This window comes from Suncus etruscus, chromosome 17, assembly GCF_024139225.1.
Source record: "Suncus etruscus isolate mSunEtr1 chromosome 17, mSunEtr1.pri.cur, whole genome shotgun sequence".
Lineage (NCBI taxonomy): Eukaryota > Metazoa > Chordata > Mammalia > Eulipotyphla > Soricidae > Suncus > Suncus etruscus.
Window position 1 is genome coordinate 60,950,961 of NC_064864.1, and position 26,558 is coordinate 60,977,518.

The following is a 26,558-nucleotide window of genomic DNA, read 5'->3' on the forward strand; positions in this document are numbered from 1 at the left end:
CTCACACCAGCTGTTTAGCTCCTCAAGATGAAACATTTGCCAAGTACCCGTCACCATTCTAAGTGGTTCTGGACTTGGGCCAAGCAAGAAGACTGTGCTAAAATACCTCCTGTGTGTCCCATGTGAAGGCACATGCCCCTCCTGGTTCCTGACCTCCTGCTATCCTCCCCCAGCACCATCACTCATATGGGCTGGCTGAAGAATTTTGCCCCCCCCATCACCCACCCCCATCAAATTAACCTGACAAGGGTCTGGTTCTTCTCTGAAGCCTTTTCTCATGACTTCACATTGATCAACTAAGTCTTCTCCTCTGAGTCCTTTGATCAAAAACCTGGACTGGCACCTGTGTGTCCTTTCCTCAGGTTTCCTGTTAACCTTGCTCTGGTTCCACAATGCATCCATCCTGGCCCCACATGGCTAGAAGCTCAATGGTCCATCCCACTACCTTTATGAGCACTTCTGATTACAAATATTTAACCACCCACAGACTTCTTGTTTGGTTTTTGGATCATGGAGAAAACAGTTGACAGCCCAAACTACTGTTGGTTATCTCTTACAGACACTCCATTACCCCCTGATATTACTGTTACTAGTACTATGCCTCGACACCATTAGGCTCCAGGCTCTGGGATCACCAACTGACAGCCATAATCACATATAATCCACAGCAGCGGCTGATGGGGGTGCTCTTTTATTATTCATTCTGCATAACAGTGGTGGGGGACCCTCCCACTGAAAGTGAAATGACTTATCTGGGTCACACTGTTAGGGAGTAGCACACTCTCATCATGTGTCCCAAAGCTCTGGATTGGGGGTGTCCCCTGGAGAATCTCATCTGGAGATGAGGAAATAGTGCAGATACCAAGTTCCGGCTCTACACCTTGGAAGATATGGGTCTTCCGGTGACTTTCCCTTTGCTAAGGGCAATAATAGGAAGTACACAGATAGAAAATAACATTCACATGCTAAAAAGATCTTCCAGGCTATGGCCATTTCTGGGAAAAGGAACGTGGACAGAGTGAGGCGGATCTGACTTAAAAAATGGCTGTCCCAGCCTCCACTCTGGCTTAGGACCCAGATACAAACTCTTTGCTTGGGACTAGTCTGCTGGCTTGGTTTGGGTTTCTGGTGCTGGGACTCTAACACCAGTACTCTGGCACCAGCACCAACTATGCACTTGCCAGGGGCCCAGACCTGCCAGACAGATGCACCAGCCAGCTGCGAAGGTTCAGACACCAGTGCTCAGAGAGTGGCTGCTTCATTATGTGGAATTTTCTTATACTTCCCCCTCACTGTAAATACAAACCCAGAGGCCTTTGTCACCAACGCCTCCAGGTTCCAATTCTCCACCTTTCCTTCTGCAGAGTGGTACTAGTAATGTGCTGAGGACACTAGCAGCTCGAGCATTGAAATAAAGCACATGGAGTGTTCAATTTGCAGTTTACCTACAAGTCCGTTTCCTGCTGTGGCAAGTGGTATTTACTTGGGAGCTATGCACTGTTGCCCCGTCATTAGTTGTCCAGAATGAGTTTTCTCTGTAACTGGCTCCCCCGAATTCTTTTCTCTATGCTATGCCAGTGGGTAGTGGGACTGTTACTGGGCACAGACCATGGGGCGGCTAGGCCTAGCGTCCCTGCTACTTGTGGACCTCCACTTGGAAGAGGCTTTGCCGCTTCACTGTCCTGTGCTGAGGCCACGGTCCTTGCTCTTCTTCTTCCAAATAGAAAGTCAATGTCAGCACCTTGATTGGGGGTGGTGGTAAGGTCCTGAAGGTAGAAACGCCCTACCTCTATCCCAGTTCATCTGGTTCCCCCAGGCAACACCATGGGTCATGGTAATTGATAATTCAGCTGGAAGAGTCTACCACGGAAATCCCAGGGTGCCCCACCTACCACTGTCAACAGTGGCTCATCTTCGAGCAGGAGTAAGAATCAGGCTGGTGTTACTCTGGTCACACACCTGCTGGGGTGACTCTGTCCTCTGCCCAGCTTAGTCATGGTGCCTGGAAGGTGTTTGGGTCTGAAGCTCCCAGTTCCTCCCAATGGTGGCCAGCAGAGCCCTGTCCAATATTCCCTCTGCAGAGACAACAAGCCCCAGGCCTGGCCTAGAAAGGGAAGGAAACATGAGATCTTCTCCCCCAGAGACCCCCAGAGCTCTGAGCTGGCACAGAGATGCCTGTGTCAGCGCTAATTAGGAAGAGCAGGAATTCCTCAAATCTCATAAAATTCCCCACTGAAACTGGAGCTGGCCGGAAGGTCACCTAGGGACCTCAAATTGTCCCTGCACCAGCAAATCCATTTAACCATGGCTCCAGCAGCTCCACTGCACTGTGGCTTCCACCTGACCCTGCTGGCGGGGCACATCATTGAGGACTGCTGCAGAGCCTGCATGTGCTGGACCCAAGACCAGGAGGCCTGAGCCAATGATGAAGAGGGAGAGTCAGTCAGTGAGAATCTACGGCAAGGAGTTGAGACAGACTCGAGCTCAGCCAGCTGCCTCCCATGCAGTCAGCCTTCTCCCTGCAACCCACACAGACAGCTTAGCATGGTTAAACCCCACTGAGATGACCACAGTGTCTCTGGCAAAGGGAGACCCCCAAGTTTAAAGCCTCTCCAAGTTTAGAGTTTAAAGGAAATTTCTCAGCTGACCTCGCCTCATCTGCTTGGGTGACTTTTGCTCTCTGCCCAGGGCCCGCTGGGATTGCTAAGGAGTTAAAATGAGATAAAAATCATGGGAAAGGTTCAGTGGGGTAAACGCAGTACACTCAAATACAGCGTCTCCCTCTACCAACAACCTCCATCATCCTCAATCCACTGAGAAAAGCCTGTCATTGGGTGGGAGGGGCTTGTCCCCACTATCTAGAACTGGAAGAGTTGGGCTGGCTGCAGAATTGCTCAGGGCCCAGCTTTGACATATGCCTGATCAGCAGCCCTTACCCTCCCCGCTCCCTCTCCCAGTCAGATATGGAATCCGGAAGAGAAGTCAAACTTTAAAAACCAGGAAACTTCTGCAAATCTGGGCTATCCCCCCTTCCCCTTCACACACACCCTACCTGGAGCTGGTGTTAAAGCTCCCACATGAGGTCACAGGTCAGCGAGCAACTATATGAGGTCTTAGTAAAGTTCAGGACAAGATCTGCTCCATTCTGGAAAGACCCTCTGGCTCCTGCTCTGTGAGTAAATACAAACTCACCTTCTTCCAGGTCTTGCTAGGAGATGCCTGGCCACAGGAGACAGGAACCACGGCCAGGTGCCCAGAGCCACAACCGAACTGACCACTGATACTACAGTCCTCGGGTCCCTCCAAAGCCTGCAGCTCTGACCATTCCACACTGTTTGACCTAATCTTGTCTAGGATAGCCTTTAGGCACACAGAGCCTGAACTTGTCACCTTCTTGGAGTACCCTAAGTATCCAGGGACACCAGCATAACCCTAGGTGCATTGATCATTGACTTGTTTGGCTTTGGCACTCATTTGGTCTAAGGCAGGGGTCTCAAACTCAATTTACCTGGGGGCCGCAGGAGGCAAAGTCGGGGTGAGGCAGGGCCACATAAGGGATTTCGCTTACCGAATATTCACAATAAAAAATAGCATTAGTAAGGAAAAAATCGCAAAAAAAATTGCATTAAGCATTTGCATACCCCAAAAGGAACTGCTCGGGGTACGCGAATGTTTAATGCGATTTTTTCTTACTAATGCGATTTTTATTACGATTATTCGGTAAGCGAATAATCGCAAATACTGCGATATTTGAAGGCTGGCCGCGGGCCACAAAATGTTGTACGGAGGGCAGCAAACAGCTCGAGGGTCTCGAGTTTGAGACCCCTGGTCTAAGGAGAGACTTTTTACAATAAATGGACTTGGTGACATCCATCCCTGGAAAGAAATCAGAGGCTTGAGGCCTGAGAGAGAGTTTATGGGTGGAGGTGCTGCCCTGGTTTGACCTTCAGCACCTCGTGGTCTCCTCAGAGCACCTCGGGTCTGGCTGTGGAGGCTCCAGTGCATGGCCTGAGCAGGCTGGGTCATCCGCTGGGTCATCCGCAGCACTGTGGGGCCTGCAGCTCCGCATCCTCCAGCCCTTGGCCTCCTGGACCACTGGGAGGATATTTCCCCACTCTTATATCCCCCAAAAAAGAGAAATAATAGGCTTTGAGTCTGCCGTGAAGCTCAGAGATGGGATAAAAAGTTAATAAATGTGTCCCTGAAAACTCTTAAACACAAAATGCAGTTGTTGGAAATCATCCTCGAAAACTTGCCAACTGTCCACAGCACGCAGTGAGCACTCCTGTGTATGCAGTAGGGTGCCTGGATCTGTGAGGGGCTCAGGAGCTTGAAGGTCCCCCTGGGAGTGAGAAAGCCAGGAGTGGGGGCTCAGGAGCATGCCAGGGCTCAGATAGCACTGGGAGCAGCAGGAGCAGGACAATGGCTGGAGAAACTCCTTAGAAGGATTCGTGAAAACAGGGTAGTAGGTGAAGGAGGTTAAGGGTGAGTCATGTATGAATCTAACATGGTGAGAGCCCAGGACATGTGTGTGTGGGAGGGGTGAAAACAGGTAGTTTTTTGCTTTATGTGCGAGAGAGAGCATGGCAGTGCCTATCCCACCCAGAACCCAGCACTCAAAAGTGTGCCCAGCATGGGACCCTGAATGGGCAGGAGCAGAGATGAACACAAGTTGGGGAGAAGATTGGATGGGTGGGAGGAAGGGAAGGCATCTTGGGTTAGCAGGCCCTGAGGTGGGGTGTGAGGGACATCCCTGTATGTCTGGCTGGGAGCAGAGGCTGCCAGGACCCCAAGACAATGAGAGGAGATGGAATGGCAGGCCCAGGTACATGGCCTGTATGTACAGAGCCTGGGTTTCATCCAGGCCCAAACTTAAAGGGGGCAGGGCCAGGGGCTCACCCAAGCTAAGAAAGTGGTTCTGGGGAGTGGTCCTCAGTGGCCTAGAATCAAGGTCTGGGGATGACCCCATAGGCAGAGCCAGAGACTGACTTCTTCGGAGCTGAATGGGGGCAAAGTGGGAGCCCTGAACTGGCACAGTGTGACTGTGACAGAGTCTGCAGGAGAGGACCCTGCTGGTGAGATAATCTCGGCTCCTGCTCTAGTCACTGTGACCAGGCCCGACCCAGCTCCACCTTAGAACAAGTTTTGTCCCTCCCTGAGCCTCACTTCCTCTTTTGTACAATGGGCCAAACCCTCCTCAGATACCTGGGAGGAGGATGGCCCAACATAGAGCATTAGGCACTGCTCCTGGCAGAGGACCTCACCAAACCAAGGCCGATGTTGTTGGCAGCATCTAGGGTAGGAGCAGACGGGAAGCTGGAAATGGTGAGTCAGCACCGTCAAGGCTCTGCACAAATGCTCCACCTGCAACTCAGGAATGTGCTGCTGCTCTAGTGCCTCCCTTCTGCCCTGCCGCACCTCATAATGTGCACTGACCCCCCCCCCCCAGGAATTGCAGAGCTACCAGTATCATCCACTGTAAGGGAAGCACAGTGCATTCTGTCTCAGTGGCTATGGACAGATCATTCTCACACCCCAACCCTTATGGGGAGATACAGCTTTCCATGTAGGAGATGGGGCTTGGTCAACCAGCATCATCACGAACAACTCAAGGAGTAGTCCTGGATTACTTACTGCTTGGTGTGGCCCCAAGAACAAAACAACAAAATGGGATCAAATTTACCCACTCGATAGGTACCTGGTACATTCACTGGGCTGCATTTGACCACAAGCGAAGATTGAGACATACTCCTCATCTGCCCAAAAGAAACCCCAGAACCTAACTCTGAGAAGGATCTCAATGGGCTGAGCACGGGCCTGACGTTGATGCCCAGCACCACCTGGTACCCCCAAGCACTGCCAGAAGCAATCCCCAAGCACAGTGCCAGGACCAGCCTCTGAGTACTGCTGGGTGTAGCTTCCCCCAAAATAAAAGAATAGATCTGGCCATAGTCGATAGTCCTGGCTTCCCTGCTCAGCCCTGGGAGCTAATAATCCATTTTTCATCTGCAGACATTTTAAGTAGCAGGTCCAAGGTTTCTCAAGACTCAGAGCAACAAGAAGAAAGTGCACATAGAGATGGAATCACGCAACCCTCAAACACACCCTCACCTTATCTGAGCATCAAAGCCTCTCACTCAGCTGGGTTATTTGTTTTTCCACCAACATATCCCCACCCTGAAATGAGGCTTCATTCTCATGCTATCTTTTCTGCTCTCTTGGAAAAGAGCCCATTGAAAGATACATGCACACACTAAAGGAAGATGTGAATGAGACCAACAGGCCCAGAGGAAGTTGTCAAAACTTGACTATTAGAAACAAGAGCTATTTCTAACAGCTACCTATCTTTTCTTTTGTTTGTTTGCTTTTCGTTGTTGTTGTTGTTGTTTTTATGGGGGGCCACACTGGGCAGCATTCAGGAGTTACTCCTGGCTCTGCACTCAGAAACCACTCCAGGCTTGGTGGACCATATGGGATGCCAGGGACTAAACCCCGGTCTGTCCTGGGTCAGCCACATGCAAGGCAGATGACCTACCACTGTGCTACCACTGTGGCCACCACAGTTACCAATCTTATATGTGGCCCAATGATAGAGAACTTGTCTTGCATGTGTGAAGCCCTAGGTTTGATCCCCAGAACCACAATGATAACAACAATGAGATTAATAAGTAGCTGATCTCTCACCTAGTAGTGTTAGGAAGAATTTGAGAGCCTGGGTCTAGCATGTAGGAAGAGGAGTACTGGGGCCATGCTTGCCACAGTTATGGGGATTCAACAGAGCTTGAGATCCAATCTGGGGCCTTTCTGCAGACCAGGCATACTCCTAGCCATGATAACTGTCCACGAAGAATCATTCTGCTGACCAAGCCTTCCATGAGATAATGGCACTCTGCCCAAACACCTACATGAGGCTCCCCCTTCCTGTCTTCTTTCATCCCTTCTCCCTACTGCAGCTTCTGGCAGTGAACACACACATGTTCCCTTCTTAGGAGACTCAGGGACAGCTGTGCAAGTTTGACTCCTTCATTTCTCAGCATCATTAGGAGTATGGCCCCCTCAATGCCACAGGCAACCACCAAGGCTGCTTTCCCTGCAACACCCACACATTCTGCTTCATCACATTCTCTCTTCCCAGCCATACGCTCAGTGCCACCAGCTGCCCAAGGTCTGTCTGGCCCCATGTCTGGCACACAATGTGTGTTCCACAAACTGTACATTGTGTGTCCATCCATGAACATGGCTTCTCCCACTACCACTGCCTTCTAATGGAACAGAGGGTGCTAGAATACTTCATTTTCCTCAATGTGTTGGTCCATTAGGTATGGTGCCATTAAATCCAATGAATGACACGGTCAGACTTACAAAGTGTCTGAGAGGAGAAAAATCTGAGGAGGGAATGAGTTATGGGTAGCTCAAGCCTTGCTCTTGGGTGAAGATTCACCACACCTCAAGGACTGTAACAGCTGCCCAACAGAAAAGGGGAGACATTGGGGGCATGATAAAGCTCACTGCTGTGCCTCCATTGGGTGGTCACCTTCCTCCAGGAAGAACCCAGAGTCCACCCAGCATCTGGCTTCAGAACCTTTCAAACAACTGTCCTCCATTGGGACACATGCGCTTGTAACAAATCCTCACCAAGCATCTCCATCTAGTCCTGAAAGATGAGAGGAAGTGAGCTATGGGCTGGCTTTAGGGCTGGGGTTATCAAGCACCCAAGAGAGGGATGTTCTAGCACAGGACACAATGGTGACTGGATACAGGAAGTTGCTCTGATAATCTTGCAGAAGCAGGTAATGCCCCAGGTTCACTGAGGAGAGGACCAAGTGGGAAAGGTTGGGCCTGTCCTAGTTCCTTGACTTGCCTGGCCCAACTTGATCTGCTTGCTTGGATCCTGCATTTGACCTGGTCACTATGACATAAGCTTCCTGATCCTCCCCAGCCAAGAGCAAAAAGCAGAAGAGCAGCAAGATCTAGAAGTCACTGAGATTCTCCGAGTGTCAGGAATGGTTTTAGATGCTTCATGCAGGTTTAACTAATGATCTCCCAGGAGTCAACATCAGCATGACTGTCAATATCCTTTCTGTTTTGGTGGATGAGTGTCTTGCCCAAGGCCACCCACATTTTGAACAGGGGAGCTGGAAACTGAAGCCAAGCTGGCTTGCTGCAGAGGCTCCAATCCTTCAAACTACTTGTTTTTTGGGCCACTCTCTAAAATCTTGGAATGATTTGACCAATACATCCTAAATAGTGCCACCATATAAAAATGGGGGTAAGGTAGGCATACATGGAAATGGGAAGCCCAAGTTTAGGCTCTGATGGGGTTTTAACCAAAAATCCTAGTTGGAGGCACTTTTTCACTCAATTTTAAATTCATTTTTCCTCACCACCAACATCACCAACACCAAGAGCAAGGGCTCTTGGACCATTCATTCCCTTAGGCTCTGGGCTGTGCACTTATTCTGCAGCTTAAAATGACTACAACTTTACACAATACCTACTTCGGGTAGGATCTATGTCGGGTGTCTTTACACAGAGCCCAAGTCATTTGAAATATTTTTGATCTCTTCCTTTTAATCAACCTTACTGATTTACCCTTCAGCTTACAATACATTATACATTCCTAAATTTCACCACTAGAGGTGTGTGTTTCACTGCACCAGCTATCAAAACTAACGTCATCTCATAAAAAAAAAAAAGAAAAGAAAGAAAAGAAAAGAAAAAGTAAAACAGAAAGAAAAGAAAAGAAAGATTACCAAAACCATACAAACAACCCCTCTCCCAGACCCCCCTCACTTGCCTCCCCACTCTGGCAACTACCCTAGTTGTAGGTGCCATATATATATATATATATATATATATATATATATATATATATATATATATATATATATATATATATATATATATATATATATATATTTTGGTTTTTCAGGCCACACTTGTTTGATGCTCAGGGGTTACTCCTGGCTAAGTGCTCAGAAATTGTCCCTGGCTTGGGGGGACCATATGGGATGCTGGGGGATAGAACCACAGTCCTTCCTTGGCTAGCGCTTGCAAGACAGACACCTTACATCTAGCACCACCTCACCAGCCCCTGTAGGTGCCATTTTTAACCACACCCTCATTTAAATTAATCTATCAACAAGAGAGAGGAATATGGCTTCTTTTATTCTTTCTTCCTTTTCTGAATCAAGTAGAAGACACTAAATAGGGTAAAGGAAAACATAATTCAGATAACCAATCATGGTAGTGAAAAACTGATGAGTTTGAGAGGCAATCACCTGTCTCACTTCTTCCTATCCATCTATATCCCTGGAAATCCCACCTCAACCTTGGAGGGGGGTGTTTTTTTAAATGGTCTTCATTACCTTAGAGTAATGTTGAAGGGATGCCCCAAGAAGTGCTCAGGGGGCCCTGAGAGTCCCTTCTAGCTGTACTCAGCTGACCAGATCAGATAACTTGATATTCATGCAGCCAGGAGAGGTGACACTGCTCAGATCCACTGGACTCACTAGGGTCACACTCACTAGTGCTGGAGGTGGAGATGGGGGGAGGCACATGATGCCAGGGATGAAATTTGGGATCTAGCCAAGTTCTAGTCCTGCAAACTGTCTTTCTGATCCTTCCCTGTATTTCCCAGGCTGTATCAATCCCAGCCTTAGCTGACATCCTGCTTCCCCCCAGGCTAGTCCCACCAGCTGCATTGTAGGGATAGACTAGCCCTAGATCCTGCAGTGCACCAAAACCAACCACTGCCTTTTCTTCCGCTTGCCTAGTTGTGATGAAAATTCATTGTGGCTTTAAAAAAATCTAAAGTCGTTTCTGCTGTAGACTTGCCAGTAATTATTTTTTCCCAACAACTGAAGTTCCCTAGTAACTTCTTACCAGCCCCACCGGCCCCACAAGTGCATGTAGAATATTCTCCACACTGAAGATGCCACAGGCTCTCATGCAGGTTACAAGCTTGGCCATGTGTCCTGGATGTAGCTGACCAAATTGGTTCATCCAGTCCCAGCACTTGCTCTTGCTAGCACATTTCTCTGGGAGAAGAGGTACCAGCAGCAGGATACTCCACTTCAGAGAACAATGCTCCCTATAAAGTACCCACCTCCACTCCCGTCTCTGCTGTTCAGTACAGTACCAGCTTTCTTCTGGCTTTGTGCGTGTCTGAGGAGCTGGCTGATCTGGCTTTTCTCCTAGACCCAAGGCCACCTCCTTATTAGCATGGCCTCTTGGTGTTTTGGGGGCCTTTGTGCCTGTACTGGCTTCCTCTGCTCCTTCCATGGAAATCTCTCTTAGGCACTTGTTTCCAAGCATCAAGTTAGTCCTGCAGTACCTGCTGAGGTACTTTCCAGATCTGGGGCAATGGCTCAAAGGGTCAGGATCATGTTCTGCAAGCATGTAACTCCCACACCCTGCCAAGTACTTGCAGTGGGAACCCCGGAACCCCCAAGCACCATCAGGTGTGGTTCCCATAGCAATTTTTAAAAATCAGAAAATAGGGCCCGGAGAGATAGCACAGCGGCATTTGCCTTGCAAGCAGCCGATCCAGGACCAAAGGTGGTTGGTTCGAATCCCGGTGTCCCATATGGTCCCCCATGCCTGCCAGGAGCTATTTCTGAGCTGACAGCCAGGAGTAGCCCCTGAGCACCGCCGGGTGTGGCCCCCCCAAAAAAAATCAGAAAATAGGAAGGAAATGAGGGAGGGAGGGAAGGAGGGAGGAGGAAAGAAAGGGAGAAAAGAAGGAAGGAAGAAAAGAAAGGAAGGAAGGAAAGAAGGAAAGAAGCAAGGAAGAAAGAAAACAAGGAAGAAGCAAGGAAGGAAGAAAGGAAGCAAGCAAGGAAGGAAAGAAGGAAAGAAGCAAGGAAGAAAGAAAACAAGGAAGAAGCAAGGAAGGAAGAAAGGAAGCAAGCAAGGAAGAAAGGAAACAAGGAATGAGGAAGCAAGGAAAAAAGAAGGAAGGAAGGAAGGAAGGAAGGAAGGAAGGAAGGAAGGAAGGAAGGAAGGAAGGAAGGAAGGAAGGAAGGAAGGAAGGAAGGAAGGAAGGAAGGAAGGAAGGACAGGAGTGCAGGCAGGATGGCAGACATGCCCTGGACTGAACCTGGTCTTCCAGCAGCACAGAACGCTTCAGCTCAGACAAGTCACCTCTAAGGTGTCCCCTCTCCCTGGGGGAAGGACTTCTCTCCAAGTCCATCAACAGGTGCACCTGGGAATGCTCTGAAGTGCCCTTAACTGCTCTGGCTGGGACTCAGGACCCCTGGCGCCAGAGTGTGGAAATCTTCGGATGCAAATGGGAGGTTGCCAGTCTGCCACTGTTCAGCCCTGAGTGTGCCCACTCAACCCTTCCCAGAGCCAAAAGCAAGGAAATTAGGGGATAGGGCAACAGCAATTGCAGTACAGAGTCCCATCATCACACTAACATCAGGCCTAGATGCCTACTGGACTGGAACAGGGTTTCTCTGCTCTTTTTGCTGAACTTCTATCATCAGCAACTGCCTAAGTGCTTTGTTGACCAGCTTCAGTTGAGGGGGGGAAACATCCCCCTCAAAGACTAAAAAATTATGGTATCAAAATGTTTCTCCTAAGTGAATAAATGAACCTGGTCATAACCCTTAAGGACTATTCCAAGAGTATCAGATGGAAACATAGTTACCTGGAAAATTCCTTATTCAGTTTTCATCCCTGAATCCTCAGCTGGTGTCAACATTCTCAACCAAGCATTTCAGATTTGAGGTCTTGGCCCACTGCAATGAAACCAGCTCAATGGAGCATGACCAGCAAATGTAAAAATAGAAGAGAGTAAAAAAAATAGAAAGAAAATGCAAGTCTTGTTTCCCGAGACACGTTTTAGCCTGTTTCATGCACAAGTACATGAGACCTGTGTCTGGCGTATGAGGACGCAACCCTCAGGGCAAGCCCCCGACCACTCTTCCCTGTCCACAGACCTGTTTGGTTTGTTTGGAGCCACATCTAATGATATTCAGGGGATACTCCTGCGCTGCACTCAGGAAATCACACCTGGAAGTGCCCTGAGGACCATTTCAGGGCACTAGAGATTGAACCTGGTCCACTGTGTATAAGTCAAGTGCCCACCCCACTGTACTATCCTTCCAGGCCCCTTCACAAGTACATTTTAAAAAGAGAAAGTGGAATCATTCATTTTTCAGTAGACATTTAGGGATCTGATACCAAAGTCCAAGTTTTTGAGTCCCCATGGAAGGCTGGAAGGTCTAGTCACCGGGTCTACATCAGGGTTCTCAAACTCGCGGCCCATGGGCCGTTTGCAGCCCTCATACAACATTTTGTGGCCCGCGGCCGGCCTTCAAATAGCGCAGTATTCGCGATTATTCGCTTACCGAATAATCGCAATAAAAATCGCATTAGTAAGAAAAATCGCATTAAACATTTGCATACCCTGAGCAGTTTCGTTCGGGGTATGCAAATGTTTAATGCGATTTTTTGCGATTTCTTTTCTTACTAATGCGATTTTTTATTGCGAATATTCGGTAAGCAAAATCTCTTATGCGGTCCTGCCTCACCCCGACTTTGCCTCCTGTGGCCCCCAGGTAAATTGAGTTTGAGACCCCTGGTCTACGTGGTTCCATGGGCCTAGGGAGACTGGTTTCTCCCTATCACAAGTGAGCACTGATCTCCATCTTCTTAGGCCATGTCAGTATGTACCACTTTCAGTTTTATCCATTCTCACTTTCATCCTGGTTCGCAAGCCCGCCCTGACGAACACTTCCTGTGATCCTTCCCTACACTAAGTGACTAATACAGATGATCATGTCTTTTATCCAAGAGTTTGCATTCCTACTCATCTTTCAAACCTTAGCCAGCAGTTCCATAAAACTTTATTTTGATTCTGTGTTCCTGGCTAGAAGGGAACTGGGCTTGATTGGCTGCTCCACCTAGACTGCGTACCTCTTATTAGGTTCTTATTAGGTTCTGAATTAACATTTCAGTATCACTATTACCCATCCATGCTCATCATTCACTAACTTCAACTCTCTGGCCTGGTTGGCTGAGCATAACAGGTCCCCTGAGCATTGCGTGGAAGCAAGCACCAAGCTATAAAGAAGGGCTTGTAGACTTTGGGGGTTAAAAGCTAATGCAACCCTTTAACTGAAGAATTCCAAAAAGCTTTGTGCATCTTAGTGAACCAGCCGCCCAGCCCTTTAAGGATTAAGGAGGATGCTGTTTTTGTGGTCCCTTGGGTTTCACACCTCTGGTGGTCAAACACAGCTTCTTTCCACATGCAGGGAAGTTCATGTGAGGCCTCACTGCTGGCTTTGTCCAGTGCTATCTGTGTGATATGAATGAGATGAAGGTGCCCAGGGGAATGAAAGAAAAGTCAGCTTAGTTCACTCTCCCCTGATGGAGGTCTGCATGGTAAATACAGAAGTCACTGCCACCTTGCTTGTGCCAGCATAAACATGACACAATCCAGGCTCATCCAGTGGCACTCAGGAATCACGCCTGGCTCTGCACTCAGAAATTTTCCCCTGGCAGGCTGGGGGACCATATGGGATGCCAGGGATAGAACTGGGTCCCTCCTAGGTCAGCCGCATGAAGGCAAATGCTCTGCTGATGTGCCATCTCTCCGGCCCTGCCACTCCAACTTTTGAGCTGGTGAAGGATCTAGGAGCATCAGGGGTTTAAGCAGCAACATCTCTGGGGACTGGCAGGGATATAACCTCCCCAGCTCTGCCCATCTCACACCTCTAGAATCAGAAACTCAGGAAGCCCTAAGCATATTTTCCAGTTTTAACAAGCCCCCAGGGTTTCTGCCACCTCCTGACTTCTGAGAACCACTGCTCTGCCCAAGTGATTTGCCAGAGGGAATTAGGAAACTCAGCAGCATCTTCACTGCTAAATTCCCATATTCCAACAAGCCAGTCTGCTTGACTGCAGTGGAATAGACACTCATCCCTGTGGCTAGGGATGTGGCTTAGTGGCACCACACAGGCCTTACATGTACAAGAACTTGCACTCCATCTCTGGCATTGCAAAACAAAAAAGGAAGATCAGGATGGGGGTGGTGCTGCTGGGAGATGGTTAAGAGGACTAGAGCACAGAATCTGCATGCAGAAGCTTTAGGTTACATACTCAGGACACGGTCTGGTCGAGTGTGGTTCCAAGCACCACTAGGTGTGGTTGCTCAAAATAAAACGAACTGAGAGGAAAAATTCCCTGGAAACTCATTCCAAGAATTCCCCAGGGTGCATTGAACCAATCTGTAAAATAAATCCCACACGTTGTAAAATCACCCACGCACCAATTTCCACCCCAGGCGGATGGGTCTGAAGGAGGTAGGGTAGCCGCGAAGAATTAATAAACCAAGCCAGTCATGGAGTCAGTTTGCTTCACGCATCGTGGTTATCTCTGAGCATGCCAAGCCAGACTGCCTTTTCTTTATTCTCAGTATAGTTTCAATAGGGTGGGGAAGGGTGGAGTCAGATCCAGGTGGGCTTTTACATATCAAAAGGGCTAGGTGAAAAGGAAAAGAAAAATGGGGAAATGCCTTTGTTTTGGATTAATAGCTGGGTGTCATCTTACACTATCAATCATAGTTGTATGAACACAATGTTTCAGAGAACTGAGGCTGTGCTTGCAAATACTGGCTTTCCCCACTACTGAGGAAGTAAGTCACCTGTCCAGTAGCTGGTCCTGCCACCTGAGAATGACCTCAATCTCCCACTGTGAGTCATTGACAGACCAGCACCAGGAAATCAAGCTACAACTAAAAAGCCAAGCTAGTTCTTGCTGTGAGCACTCAGATTGGATTCAGCTTCTGTGGGGAGAAAATCCTACCCCACTTACATACATCCCCAGACCTGTGCAGAGTCCTCTGGGGGTAGCTCAGAAAATAGCACATCACTTCAACATTGGCACTGGACAGACAAAAAGGATAGGACCTTCCTTTGCAGTCCAGGGCTATGTTGATGTTGACAAAGATGGCGAGGGGGGGAAGGGGGTTGCTCTTCTCAGAGCAGATCAGATGCCAAGGAGCTGTCCTCGGTAGAGGGCTGCACCTCTGATTCTGCAGAAACTAGGCACCACTCTGGTGCATGTCTCTAATGAAGGGGCTATAAGATGCAGGTCAGTTGTTTCTTTCTCAGGATCATCTGGCCAGGTAATCAGTGGGCAGGTTGGGGGCACCCTCCCAATGTTTGAACATGGCCCACAGTTGGGCTGGCTCTGCTTCCCACTTGCTTCCCTGCTCTAAATCTGCACATCTTTGACTTCATCCCACATCAAACCTGGTTCTCAAGGGTGCACTAGAGTCAGCATGTCCTTCCTGCTCTCTGTCCGTGTTCAGCAGGCCTGAACTAGAACTGCAGACAGGAAGCCTTTTCTTCTTTGAGGGAAACACTTTCTGTGCATGGCAGAGGGCAGCATGTGGTAGGTGTCTAACAGTGCAACAAGCTCTTGGCACCAGGCTGTGGTCCCCAGAGTGGGTTGTGGGGTAAAGATACGGGATGGAAACACCCCTCTGTTTCTCACTGAAGTAGCAGGAATGGTTCACGTGCACTATTGGGCCCAGGGTGACAAAAACCCAGACCTGTCCTCCAGAGAAACAAATTTCAGTAAGGTACTTGCCCTGTAGGCTGCCAACCTGGGTTTTGTTCCTGGTATCCCATATGACCTCCCAATCCCTGCTAGGTGTTTTCCCCAAGCACTGAAGGGTATAGCCCCAAAGAAGCAAGAGCAGTGTGTATTGGTTACCAATCCCAATGATTAGCATGGGGGATGTGAACCCACAATACCCCATCTAATGGGGAACAGCCCATTAGATCCTTAGAAAGTATCCTGCTCATTGGGATCCTTGTAATGCCTGGGACTCTTCAAGGTAAGGCTAGAACCTGAACAGGCAAGAAGGTGTGTGTGGGGGGGGGGGAGTGTGAGAGAAGGAAGTGTTCCCCAGCCCAAGAAAAGAGGAGCAGGAGAGCAGGGATTGCCATCTGGGGACTTTGGGGAAGAGCCACTGTCTCAGACTTCCCCCAGGACTGCAAGTGAACAGCATCTGGAGTGAGGTAGGTCAGCTGACTCCAGAAACCACTGCACTTGCCACAGCTCTACCAGACATCTCTTTGGACCATTGATGGGCCAGGACACCTACAGAAGCCGCATGGGTGACCTGGAAGCTGTTTTCTTTCCCCAGGTGTTAACTGGGGTGCATGGAGCCATTGTAGAAGAATGCAGAGAATGGACTGGCCCTGGCAGAGCTTTAAAAGGAAACAGTGGCGTGAGGTTCCTGAGCAAATAAAACTGAGCAGACTATTTCCTTAGCAAGCTGGGAGAAGGGTCAGGCTTCACCTGGAGAGGATCAGTTGCGCCCACCATCATCTCACAATGGGAACATCCTGGCAGCAGGGTGGAGAAGCATAAGGACCATTCCATCTATGGGGAAAGTCAGCAAAGTCTGGGGACAAAGGCTGCTCTTTACCCCCAGCCAAGTGACAAGTGACATCCAGAAGCCCAGCTCCTTCCTCCTGTATCTACTGAAGGTGAGAAGTACCACCAACTTTCAGGGCTGCAGGGATTTGGGGTCCTGTGTGCAAAGCTCTCGACTGGGGCTTGCCATGGAGAAAGAGTTGGTGACAGGTGGATCTAAAAGTAACACTAGAGGAAAGTAACCAAAGCAGGCTTCTAGACAGGTGAACATTTTAAGGATTTGGGGAGAGCCTGAAGAATCAACAGCAGCCTTGCACTGGGCCTTGTCACTCCAATTCTTTTTTCTTTTTTTTTTTTTTAACATTTTTTAAACTTTATTGATTGGTTTTTTTTGGGGGGGGGCACATCCAGTGGCACTCAGGGGTCATTCCTGGCTCTAAACTCAGAAACTTCCTCTGGTAGGCTGGAATCATATGGGATGCCAGGGATAGAACTGGGTTTCTCCTGGGTTAGCTGCATGTGAAAAGGGAAATCAGCCCCCCCCCCACCAACCTTGGTGGGTGCCCTGCCCCTTAAGGAAGTCGTCACTGCCTCGGCCCCACCTCTACCCCTACCTCACGAATCATTGGTGTTATCGTAGCGGAAGTCCAGCCCTCAAGGACTCTTCTTCCCCTCCCACTTCCCATCCTATATAAGGGGGTAACGAGGGACCCACGAGGTCTTTGATTCTGGTGGGAATTCATAGACCCTGACCATTCATAATGGTCAGTATTAAAAGCACTTTTTAAAGCATCTGCTGGAACTCATAAGCCTCTTCATTTCTTTGCGCCGGGCAGCTAAAATTAGGACTTCCGGACCTTTCATTTTGGCGAGCCACCAGGAGTCCTCACTCATTCTGCCCGGCACAAAGCTATGAAAAGGTGTCTGGTGAGTTCTGATGTGTGTATGTGTGTGTGTGAGCACGCTTTGCTTCGTGTCTGTCTTAGTCTGAGATTATGTTGTATTCTGTGTCCAGTGGGAAGCTAGCTTTGTGGTGGTTTGGCAAATGTTATGAGCTCTTTGCTCGATGTGGAAACCGAGTAGAAGCAGACTTTGTTTCATAGGGGGGTTAAAGTCCCCCCGGGTGACTAAGGAATCTTCCACCTGATGCGTTTCCAGGTGTGTGTGGTTCCCCGTCTGATGCGTATACCAGATGGGCAAGAGGTTGACGAACTTTGGCTGCTTAGGTCACGACCCTGGTGGTACCCCAGGGGTTTAGTAAGAGCAGCTGGAAGACGTTCCGAGCTGCTGAAGAGGTTGTCTGTCTGTGATTTTTGGAGCTCAAGAACTTGGTCATTGGCATAGTTGTCTGTCTAGGATTTATTGTGGAATGCAGAGATTACTTGAACGCATTTTGCTTGGTTATTTGTGGCGCCACGCTGTCTGTTTGTCTGTCTGTTTCTTGTCTGTGTGTTCTATGTTTTTTTTTTTTGGTCTGACCACGGGACGCAAGCCCGACCCCCTCTCAAGGGCCGACCCCTGGGGAAAGGGGCCGACCGCCGGTGAGCCCGCGTCTCCCTCGCCCGTCAGTCGTCCCAGCAGCGAAACGCGCAACCCCCGCTGCCCGCGGCGCGGCGAGAGGGCGCCCGAAACCCGCCTAACCCGCTCCCCACCCAACCAGGAAGCTGGCGCATGCAAGGTCCACACTAGGGACTTGGCGGGGGGTGTTGGAAATTGCAAATCCCAGATTTCTCAAATGGCCATCGGGAATAAATTTTCCTGGAGAATTTCTGAACTTTGCAATTCCCCAACTATCCTGCCATGCGTTCAGGCCAAAAAGAGCAACTGGCCGTTTTTTTTCTAGCCGAAAAAGAAAAAAAAAATGCTTTTTAACTCACCACGTGGTGAAGAAATTCACCACGCCCCAGGGCAAACTATTGTCCTCCCAGCTCCACCTGGCTGAGGAATGTAGGTCATTTACATATCAAAGAAAAATCTAGCAAATGGTTTGGAAGTCAAAAAAAAAAATTTTTTTTAAGCATTTAAATTTCTAACTTAAAGGTTTCTTAAAAAAATTAATAAGAAAATGTTGCAAATTACTGTTGTTATTTTTGTTTGTTTTTCGGTGCACATGAAAATTTTTAGCAGCGAAACCACTGCAAAAAAATGAGTGGCGAAGCTTAAAAAAAAAAAAAAAAAGGGGGAGAAAAAAGAAAGGAGCCGAATGGTAGGGCGTTTGCCTTGCATGCAGAAAAAAAAGTGGTGTAAAAAAAAATTAAAAATGTGTAATAAAAATGTGTATAATCAATCTAAATAATTATTAATATGTCTCTAGGTTAAAAAAAAATGTAAATGTTTTTAAGCATGTTCTACCAAAAGTAGTAAGTATTCATTCTTTCTGGTTTTCAACATTAATTTGTGTAACGTAAATTCCTGGTGTTTTCTGTTTAGAAAACTAAGTGAATTTCTATATTTAGAATTAAGCATAATTAAAATATTATTTTGCAATTTTTCATTATATGTTACCAAGAACATTAATATTTGTATCACAGGAGGTTTTATAAAATTGGTCATGGTTTTATTTAAAAATGTATAAAATGTTTCGTTGCAAAAAAAAAAAAAATTCTAAAATTATCTAAGTAATTTAAGTAATATTTGCTTTTTCTCTTCTCCCAGAACCTTTTAGTACCATTTATGTCATGGCATCATGTTGCTTTGCACAGAATACAAGCAAATGGCTTTTCTCTCTGCATGGGGAGTAGTCCTCATGCAAACAGAAAATCAAAAAAATTAGTAAGGGAACCCCAAAGCCCTCTTTCAGAGGAATAATTGGAGTTGAGGCGGTGTGACAAGCAGGCACCGGCGAGAAACTGAAATAAATGGCCTGAGTAAGGAAATTGAAGATTTTCCTAGAAGATTATCACAGCCTGTGGGCCCTGCTCTCTCCCTCAAGCTCAGAAGAGAATTCGAGGTCAGTCTCTTCCAAACCTGGAGAGGAGTGGAACAGACAAGTCACCTCTAAAAATTCCTGCAGAGGGTGAGATGCCCAGCCAGAAGAACCTCATGCTGAACCGACCAACTCATCAGCCAAACCTGAGTGACTGTGAAAAACCTGCAGTGTCCACAACCTATCCTCAAAAAAGCTCTGTAAGTAATGGGGGTGCCCCAGATGGAGATTTCTCCAACAGTGCTGTATATGTGCAAAGAAAAAAGCCAAGTTATTCAAATACCGGGTAAGGTACAAGGTAAAGGTGGAGAGAAAAACCATTTTTGGTAGCTAATTAAAATTCTAGTGGGCCTAACTTAAAACCCACTTCTTTAAAGTAACTCATGTAAAAATGCTCTTACTAGTTGTATTAAACCAAATCATAAATTGCAAATGCAAATGTTAGTCTAACTGAAGTAACTCAAAACTGTTTATTCATAATGCTATTATGCTTTGTTTTCTGTTAATTAATTTGTGCTATCATTACAGACAATAAGAACAGCTATGCCATTCAAGTTGTGCTATTTACTGCTCCAAGGCCTGAGTGGGTTAAGTAATATTCCCCTGTATAATTAATCTAATCCTTTTCAGGTGTTAAAACTGTAAAAGTAAACCAGTTAACTGCTCCTTTAGGGAAATATGAGATTTCACCCTATCTAGAGATTGAAACTGCAGTCCCCTGTCAGCCTGAAGTAGCTACAGAAGATTGATCTTCGACCACGTTCCCTCTAATAACTTCTAGGGTAATGAAATCTCTAAAGCAAAATGGTCATCAAAAAAAAAAAAAAAACTATAAGGGGAAAATAAAGGCCGCAGAAATTAATAAGCCAAGTTAACTACTAAGAATAACATTATGCCTATCTATCCCAGAGGTTAAAGCAGGTAGCAAAAATTATGCTTCTCTTGGTAATGTTAAAAAGTAAAACAGTCATTAATAAAAATAAAATTTCTTCATCTCTGTCTAACCCAGTGCAGGAAAGGCAACTGGAGTTTAGGGCTCTCTACCCCAACAGCTGTTTAAGTTGCAAAAATGAAGAAAAGAAAGCAGAAACCTCCTTATTTTCGTTGTGGAATTCACAGCCTATGTGAAAAGAACTGCTGTCAAGGTGAACTGCATGCTTCCTGGGTTCACGCCTTCCATCCAAAACCTGAAAAGTGAAGCACACTGAGGATCCTCTCAAGATACGGGTCTGGCGGGCACACTTCAGCCCTAATGCACTCACTAACTCTGAAAATGCTCTCCCTGGCACTTGCTAAGGAAGGGCTCGAACTGCTTACCTCCGGTCCTCTACTTCCCATGTGTGTGTTTGGGGGGCCAGAATGGGTGTGTAAAGCAAAACCTCAGCCTTTGCCTCCCTCTTGGGGGTGGGGGAAATTGGCCTCTGGCTGTCCCTGTCTCACTAGGTAATCTAACCTTTGCTTCTTCTACCTGTACTTATGTCAAAAGGTAATCCCGTTTAGCTTTAAATCTTCTGTTTGCTATTCATAACAGCACCAAATCTGTAAACCTGGGTCAGGTAGAAGGTACTCAGTGCTCAAAAGTCCTGCCTGATCCCTCTAGCCCAGGGTATTTACCTCCGAAACGGATATAAATATGTGGTAAAAATTTGGCTTATGCATCCCAGCATTAGTGCTCCCCAACATTAACATCATCCCAGGAACAGAGCCCATCCCTCTGCCTAGCATACATTTCTTAGGCACTCCTAGGTCTGAGCACTCTACTGGTAGGGCTCAGAAGTTGCAGGAAAATTGGTAACTGGAAAAGCAAAACTAGCAGGGCTAAACAGAAATAACAAACTCTCACAAAAGTTAATTTCAAATGTGTAAAACAAAATCAAGCACCATCAAGAGTAGCTGGCCAAGATACAAAGCTATTAAATGGTCCCTTATGGTCTTTATGGCATGGAATTCTCCCCTATCTAATACTCCTACTGGGGCCCCTCCTAAGCCTTTTTACTTCTGGTAGCCATTGGCCCATGCAGGGTTAGCTCATGCAAATAATTATGACCAGTAATATCAGAAAGTAAAGGCCCCAAAATCACATTGGCTTCTAGGATTAGAAGCCTCCAGTACAAGAAGTGGGGATTGAAAAGGGAAATCAGCCCCCCCCCCCCACCAACCTTGGTGGGTGCCCTGCCCCTTAAGGAAGTCGTCACTGCCTCGGCCCCACCTCTACCCCTACCTCACGAATCATTGGTGTTATCGTAGCGGAAGTCCAGCCCTCAAGGACTCTTCTTCCCCTCCCACTTCCCATCCTATATAAGGGGGTAACGAGGGACCCACGAGGTCTTTGATTCTGGTGGGAATTCATAGACCCTGACCATTCATAATGGTCAGTATTAAAAGCACTTTTTAAAGCATCTGCTGGAACTCATAAGCCTCTTCATTTCTTTGCGCCGGGCAGCTAAAATTAGGACTTCCGGACCTTTCACATGCAAGGCAAATGTTTTGCTGATGTGCCCTGTCATTCCAACTTTTGAGCTGGTGAAGGATCTGGGAGCATCAGGGGCTTATGCGCATATGTGTTCCAGACACAAAGAGAGAACTAGACTGAGTTTCTTGGGGCCCCACTGATTCCCCAAATAGCGTGCTGGTCCATTGCACAGCTTGGAAAGCAGGAAACAAAACAGTGACTGGTTGGAATGTGAAAGCCTATTGACCTGCAGAGGTCTCCCTCTCCGCTGGATTCTGGGCTCTCACGCGCTTTCCCAACCAAGAGCATCCCTCACTTAGTGTTTATATAACCTTGCTCCAGTATTGGCTTAGTCCTGCTTTCACAGAAAAAAAGAAACAATCCATCACCTCTGTGTGTATTTTTAAAACTCCAAGGAGAGCACCAAGAAGATGAACCGAGAGAGCTTTTAAATGAGCAGAGCAAGTTCCAGAAGTTGATGTGGTGAAGACTATTTTCAGGAAGGCAGCTAGTGACAGACAAATCCCACAAAGATCTCTCTCTTTCTCTCCCACTTCCCAGCTACAGGATCCAGCAAGGGCAAGGCGCCCTGGTGCATCAGAGAAAGAGCCATTTCATCAAGGATGCCCAGATCAATAAGTGTCTGCAGCTGCAAGCGGGCAGACGCCTGGTTCAGACAACAAGAGATAAGAGGGTCAAAGAGTGTAAGCTGAAGCCCCACGGCACCAGGACCCCGCCAGCTTCCTCTCCCACGTTGTCTGTCAGAGCCAGAGCCAGTCAGAGATAAAAGGATGCCACCCACCTAAGCCCCATGTGAGGGATGGGCACAATAGAAACTCTCAGCTCCTCCTCAAAGGCTTCCTTACCCTCAGCATGGTGCCCCAGTCTGCAAGCTTTGCGCCTGACCCACCCAATGCAACTGCTGGAGCATCACTGCTAGGACAACCACTGGCATTAGCAGTGAGAGACATGTGACTACATGCTGAGTTTTAAGGGAAACCCATGAGTATCAAGCACTATAAGGGACACTCACTGACAAAGGCACCACCGGATGAGTGCTTGGTTCGTTCATCTGCTGTGTGACCTTGAGTGAGTTCCTCACCCTGTCTGAGCCCAGTTTCCTGTTCTCCAGGAGAAGTACTAGAGTTACAAGCTCCTCCCCCATTGTCCCCTTTAAAGGTTGTGATGAAATGCTTTTCTTTCCAGGGAAGCTCTACTGGACTAGCCAAAGCCAAAAATAAACAAAACAAAACAAAACAAAACAACCTTTTGCCTTCCTCTGCTGTTGAGTGAGGCTGGTGCAATCAGAGAGCTGGAAGCACAGCGGGACTGACGCAGGCCTCAAAAAAGAAACAGCTGGGGCCGGGCGGTGGCGCTAAAGGTAAGGTGTCTGCCTTGCCAGCACTAGCCTAGGACGGACCGCGGTTCGATCCCCCGGTGTCCCATATGGTCCCCCAAGCCAGGAGCGACTTCTGAGCGCATAGCCAGGAGTAACCCCTGAGCGTCAAATGGGTGTGGCCCAAAAACCAAAAAAAAAAAAAAAAAAAAAAAAAAAAAGAAACAGCCTTTAATCAGTGGCTAAGGGTGAAGATAACACGAGAATGTGACCTTTCAGTGGCCTGTGCAAAGTGTTCCAGCAGGAAAGTGGCTACTGGCTAGTTAAGCAAATGTGCAGGCAGGCGGGTAGCTCCAGGGCATGTGTGCAGCGAATTAAAAAGAGCCACTCCCTGGGCCCTACTGACCTCGGCCACATCTATCCACCAAGGCCGGGACCAAGGATCCAACAAGTGGCATTTGGAAGCCTCTGTCCTCTCACTCAGAAGTGACTCCTATGGGGAAAACCCACTCAGACCCATTAGCAAGAGTGCTCAGGGCCAGGTTCTGGACCCATGGGAGGTACAATAGAAATGACCTCTACTCAATATCAACATCTGTCAATGTTCCAGGGAGCCTTCCAGAAAGGGGGTGTATAGAAGGAGAGGAGAGAAAGACAGAGACAGAGACAGACATTCCTCAGCATGCTTCCATTGGCAAATCTCTCTCTCATCACTGCTTGCTTAGTGCGAGACCAAAACTAAAGCCAGTGAATCTTGGGGATGGGCAGAGCAGAGGCAGGCCAACCTCTCTGACCTGAGGTCCCCAACAGGACAGCTGGGAGCTGTCCGGATCCTGTGTCTCCATCCACCTGGTACATGAGAAACTTGAGCGGTTTCCAGCAACAAGGACCAATGTGAATTCAGCACTGTCACCTCCAGCTTACTCCCTATGGGGCTTTAGGAGAAAGTATCACTGAAAAGATGCCTTATCCCCACAGATCCAAAGAGCGAGCTTCTGCGCAGAAAAGTTCATCCCATGAGAAGAAATGAGGTAGACGAACCCCAAGAGCAAAACTCAAGGGTGGTTACTCACATTATAAAATCCTTTGATCAAGGCTCCCAAGACAGCTTATTAGGAGGAAAACATCAGATTACAGAAAAATAATCCTAAAATAATCGAATTGGCACTCCTGCCTACTCCAATCTATCCGATTCCTGTCTAGAAACGTACTCATTAACCACGGGCAAACTTCTTCTGGAACGAAGGGGGAATAGATTCTGCAACATCTCACTGCTTTAACATACACTCAATTCATATATTCGTTCCCCCGGAGTTACGAAAGCCAAGGATTGCTGTGCTCTTTGCATTCTCAAATAAACTAATAAATGAAAATATGTAATTCCATTCCAAAAAAGCTACCATCCATCCCAGACCACGCCCAGGACATACATAATGTAGACCGGTACCAGTTATGTATGATCCTTTTCTTGCAACCTCACGACGAGATTTGCCACATCTGACCTGCGCTTTATCTTTTTATGGTGGGGGGGGGGCACACCCTGCAGTGCTCAGGGCTTACTTTTGGCTTTGTGCTCATGGTTCACTCCTGGTAGGAACCAGGGGACCACATAAGGTGCCAGGGACCAAACCCAGGGACCAAGGCAAGTGTCCTACTCACAGTACTATCGCCCCAGCCTCCTGAGCCACCCACAGCTTTAGGAAGGCGTTTGGAGGGTTGCTGGGAAAGACCCCTGAAAGATGGTTGGTAAAGTCTGAAACCTCTCTAACTGCCTGTCAGCCCTCCCAAAAGTCATGATGTCTCCATAATCCACACGGGGCAGAGCCCTTTCCTCACAACTGACTGCACATCCATGGGAGGAAAAGCAGGCAGGGGGAGGGAGACAGACCAGCCACAGGGGCTGGAATTCCACTACAATCATAAGCCAAGGAGCCCGAGCTGCTGAAGCCGGGGAAAGAGATTGCGCCTCGGACAACCAGGCTCTGCGGCACCTAGACCCCGACTTGGCGACACAGAGGCTCCCGGGATAAACACGTTTGCCCGGAGCATCCCCGCAGTGGGAGGCCGGGCCGGGGCCGGGCAGCCCCGTCCAACTTGCGCCCGCCCGGCCCCGCGATCGATTTTGCGAAATTACCTTTCTCCTTCACCATGGCAACCCGCTCTTGGGCGCGCGGGCGCGCGGCGCTCGGTCAGGCAGGGTTCAAGTCCCGGGGTGCGCAGGTCCCCAGCTCGGAGGCTGCGAGGGGCAGCACAGCGGCCTCCACGCGGGCACCCACTCGCCGCTTTCTAAAATCCCGCCCCCAGCTCGGAGCCCGCACGCCTGTGCCCGCCCCGAGGCCGCCGCCACCGCGCCCGGCCGCGCCCAGCGCACTCGCGCGCTCGCTCGCTCGCTCGCTCGCTCGGGGACTCTGCCCTTGGGCCGCACCGCCGCGCTCCAGCTGCTGCTGCCCAGACAAATGCAAAATTCCTCCGTGCTAATCTCTGGGCACTGACACTGCCGTGCATTCCTGGCGTCCAGACCCCCCACACACACACAAATGATGGGCCCCAGCCCCCCTCTGGTGGTCTGATTATGACTGCCAGGAAAGGTGGGATGGGGAGCTGAGGACTTGGGTAAGGAAGGACTTGGGTAAACTGGCTTATTAGTTTCCTATTACCGCTGCCCCTGCTCTTGATTCTTTTTGTTTGTTTGTGTGTTTGTTTGTTTTGGGGCCACACACGGCGGTGCTCAGGGGTTACTCCTGGCTGTCTGCTCAGAAATAGCTCCTGGCAGGCATGGGGAACCATATGGGACACAGGGGTTCGAACCAACCACCTTAGGTCCTGGATCGGCTGCTTGCAAGGCAAACGCCGCTGTGCTATCTCTCCGGGCCCTGCTCTTGATTCTTACTGCAACAGCTTTCAGGCTTATTAAATAACATCAGTCTTAGAAGAAAAAAATGGGCCGATAAGTTCAAATTCTGCACCTTTTCAGATCCTAGAGGCTCCAGGAGTTAAGTCAAGCATGGATCTGATCGATACCGCTTGGGAAGGTTGAGGGGGGCTCAGACACGCAGAGGATCTGTGGGTTCATGGGGGCAAGTGGGATCTTCCAGGGCACAATTCGTTGGCTAGGCTCAAATTCGGGGTCAAAATAAAATCTGATTTGGGCCTGAGCCATAATATAACGGGGAGGGCACTTGCCTTGCACAACCGACCCAGGTTAGATCCCTGGCAACCCATCTAGTTCTCCTGAGCTCCTTCAGGAGTGATATCTGTGCTCAGAGCCAGGAGTAAGCCCTGAGCACTGCCTAGTGCGCAAAAATCCCATTTATCCAGTTAGGTAGGACTCTGCATCCCTTTTTTTCCTGCTTCCATAGTTTTCTGGACAAGCCTCTGAGATCTGGATCTGAGGCAGGCAGGCACTCAGGTCACAGCTGGGGGAGCAGAAGGCACCGGGACACCCA

General features: G+C 48.4%; 1 protein-coding gene across 9 annotated transcripts in view; it reads right to left on the minus strand.

Moving 5' to 3' along the window:
* The window catches only part of ABLIM1 (actin binding LIM protein 1), a 172,108-nt gene extending 146,724 nt beyond the window's left edge, over positions 1-25,384 (minus strand). For all 9 annotated transcript variants that reach the window (XM_049764455.1, XM_049764448.1, XM_049764450.1 and 6 more), the window contains exon 1: positions 25,247-25,384. In XM_049764455.1, the coding sequence (XP_049620412.1) occupies positions 25,247-25,262 (16 nt within the window). In that variant the 5' untranslated portion in view covers positions 25,263-25,384. The remainder of the gene's footprint in view (positions 1-25,246) is intronic.
* Positions 25,385-26,558: the final 1,174 nt, after the last annotated feature.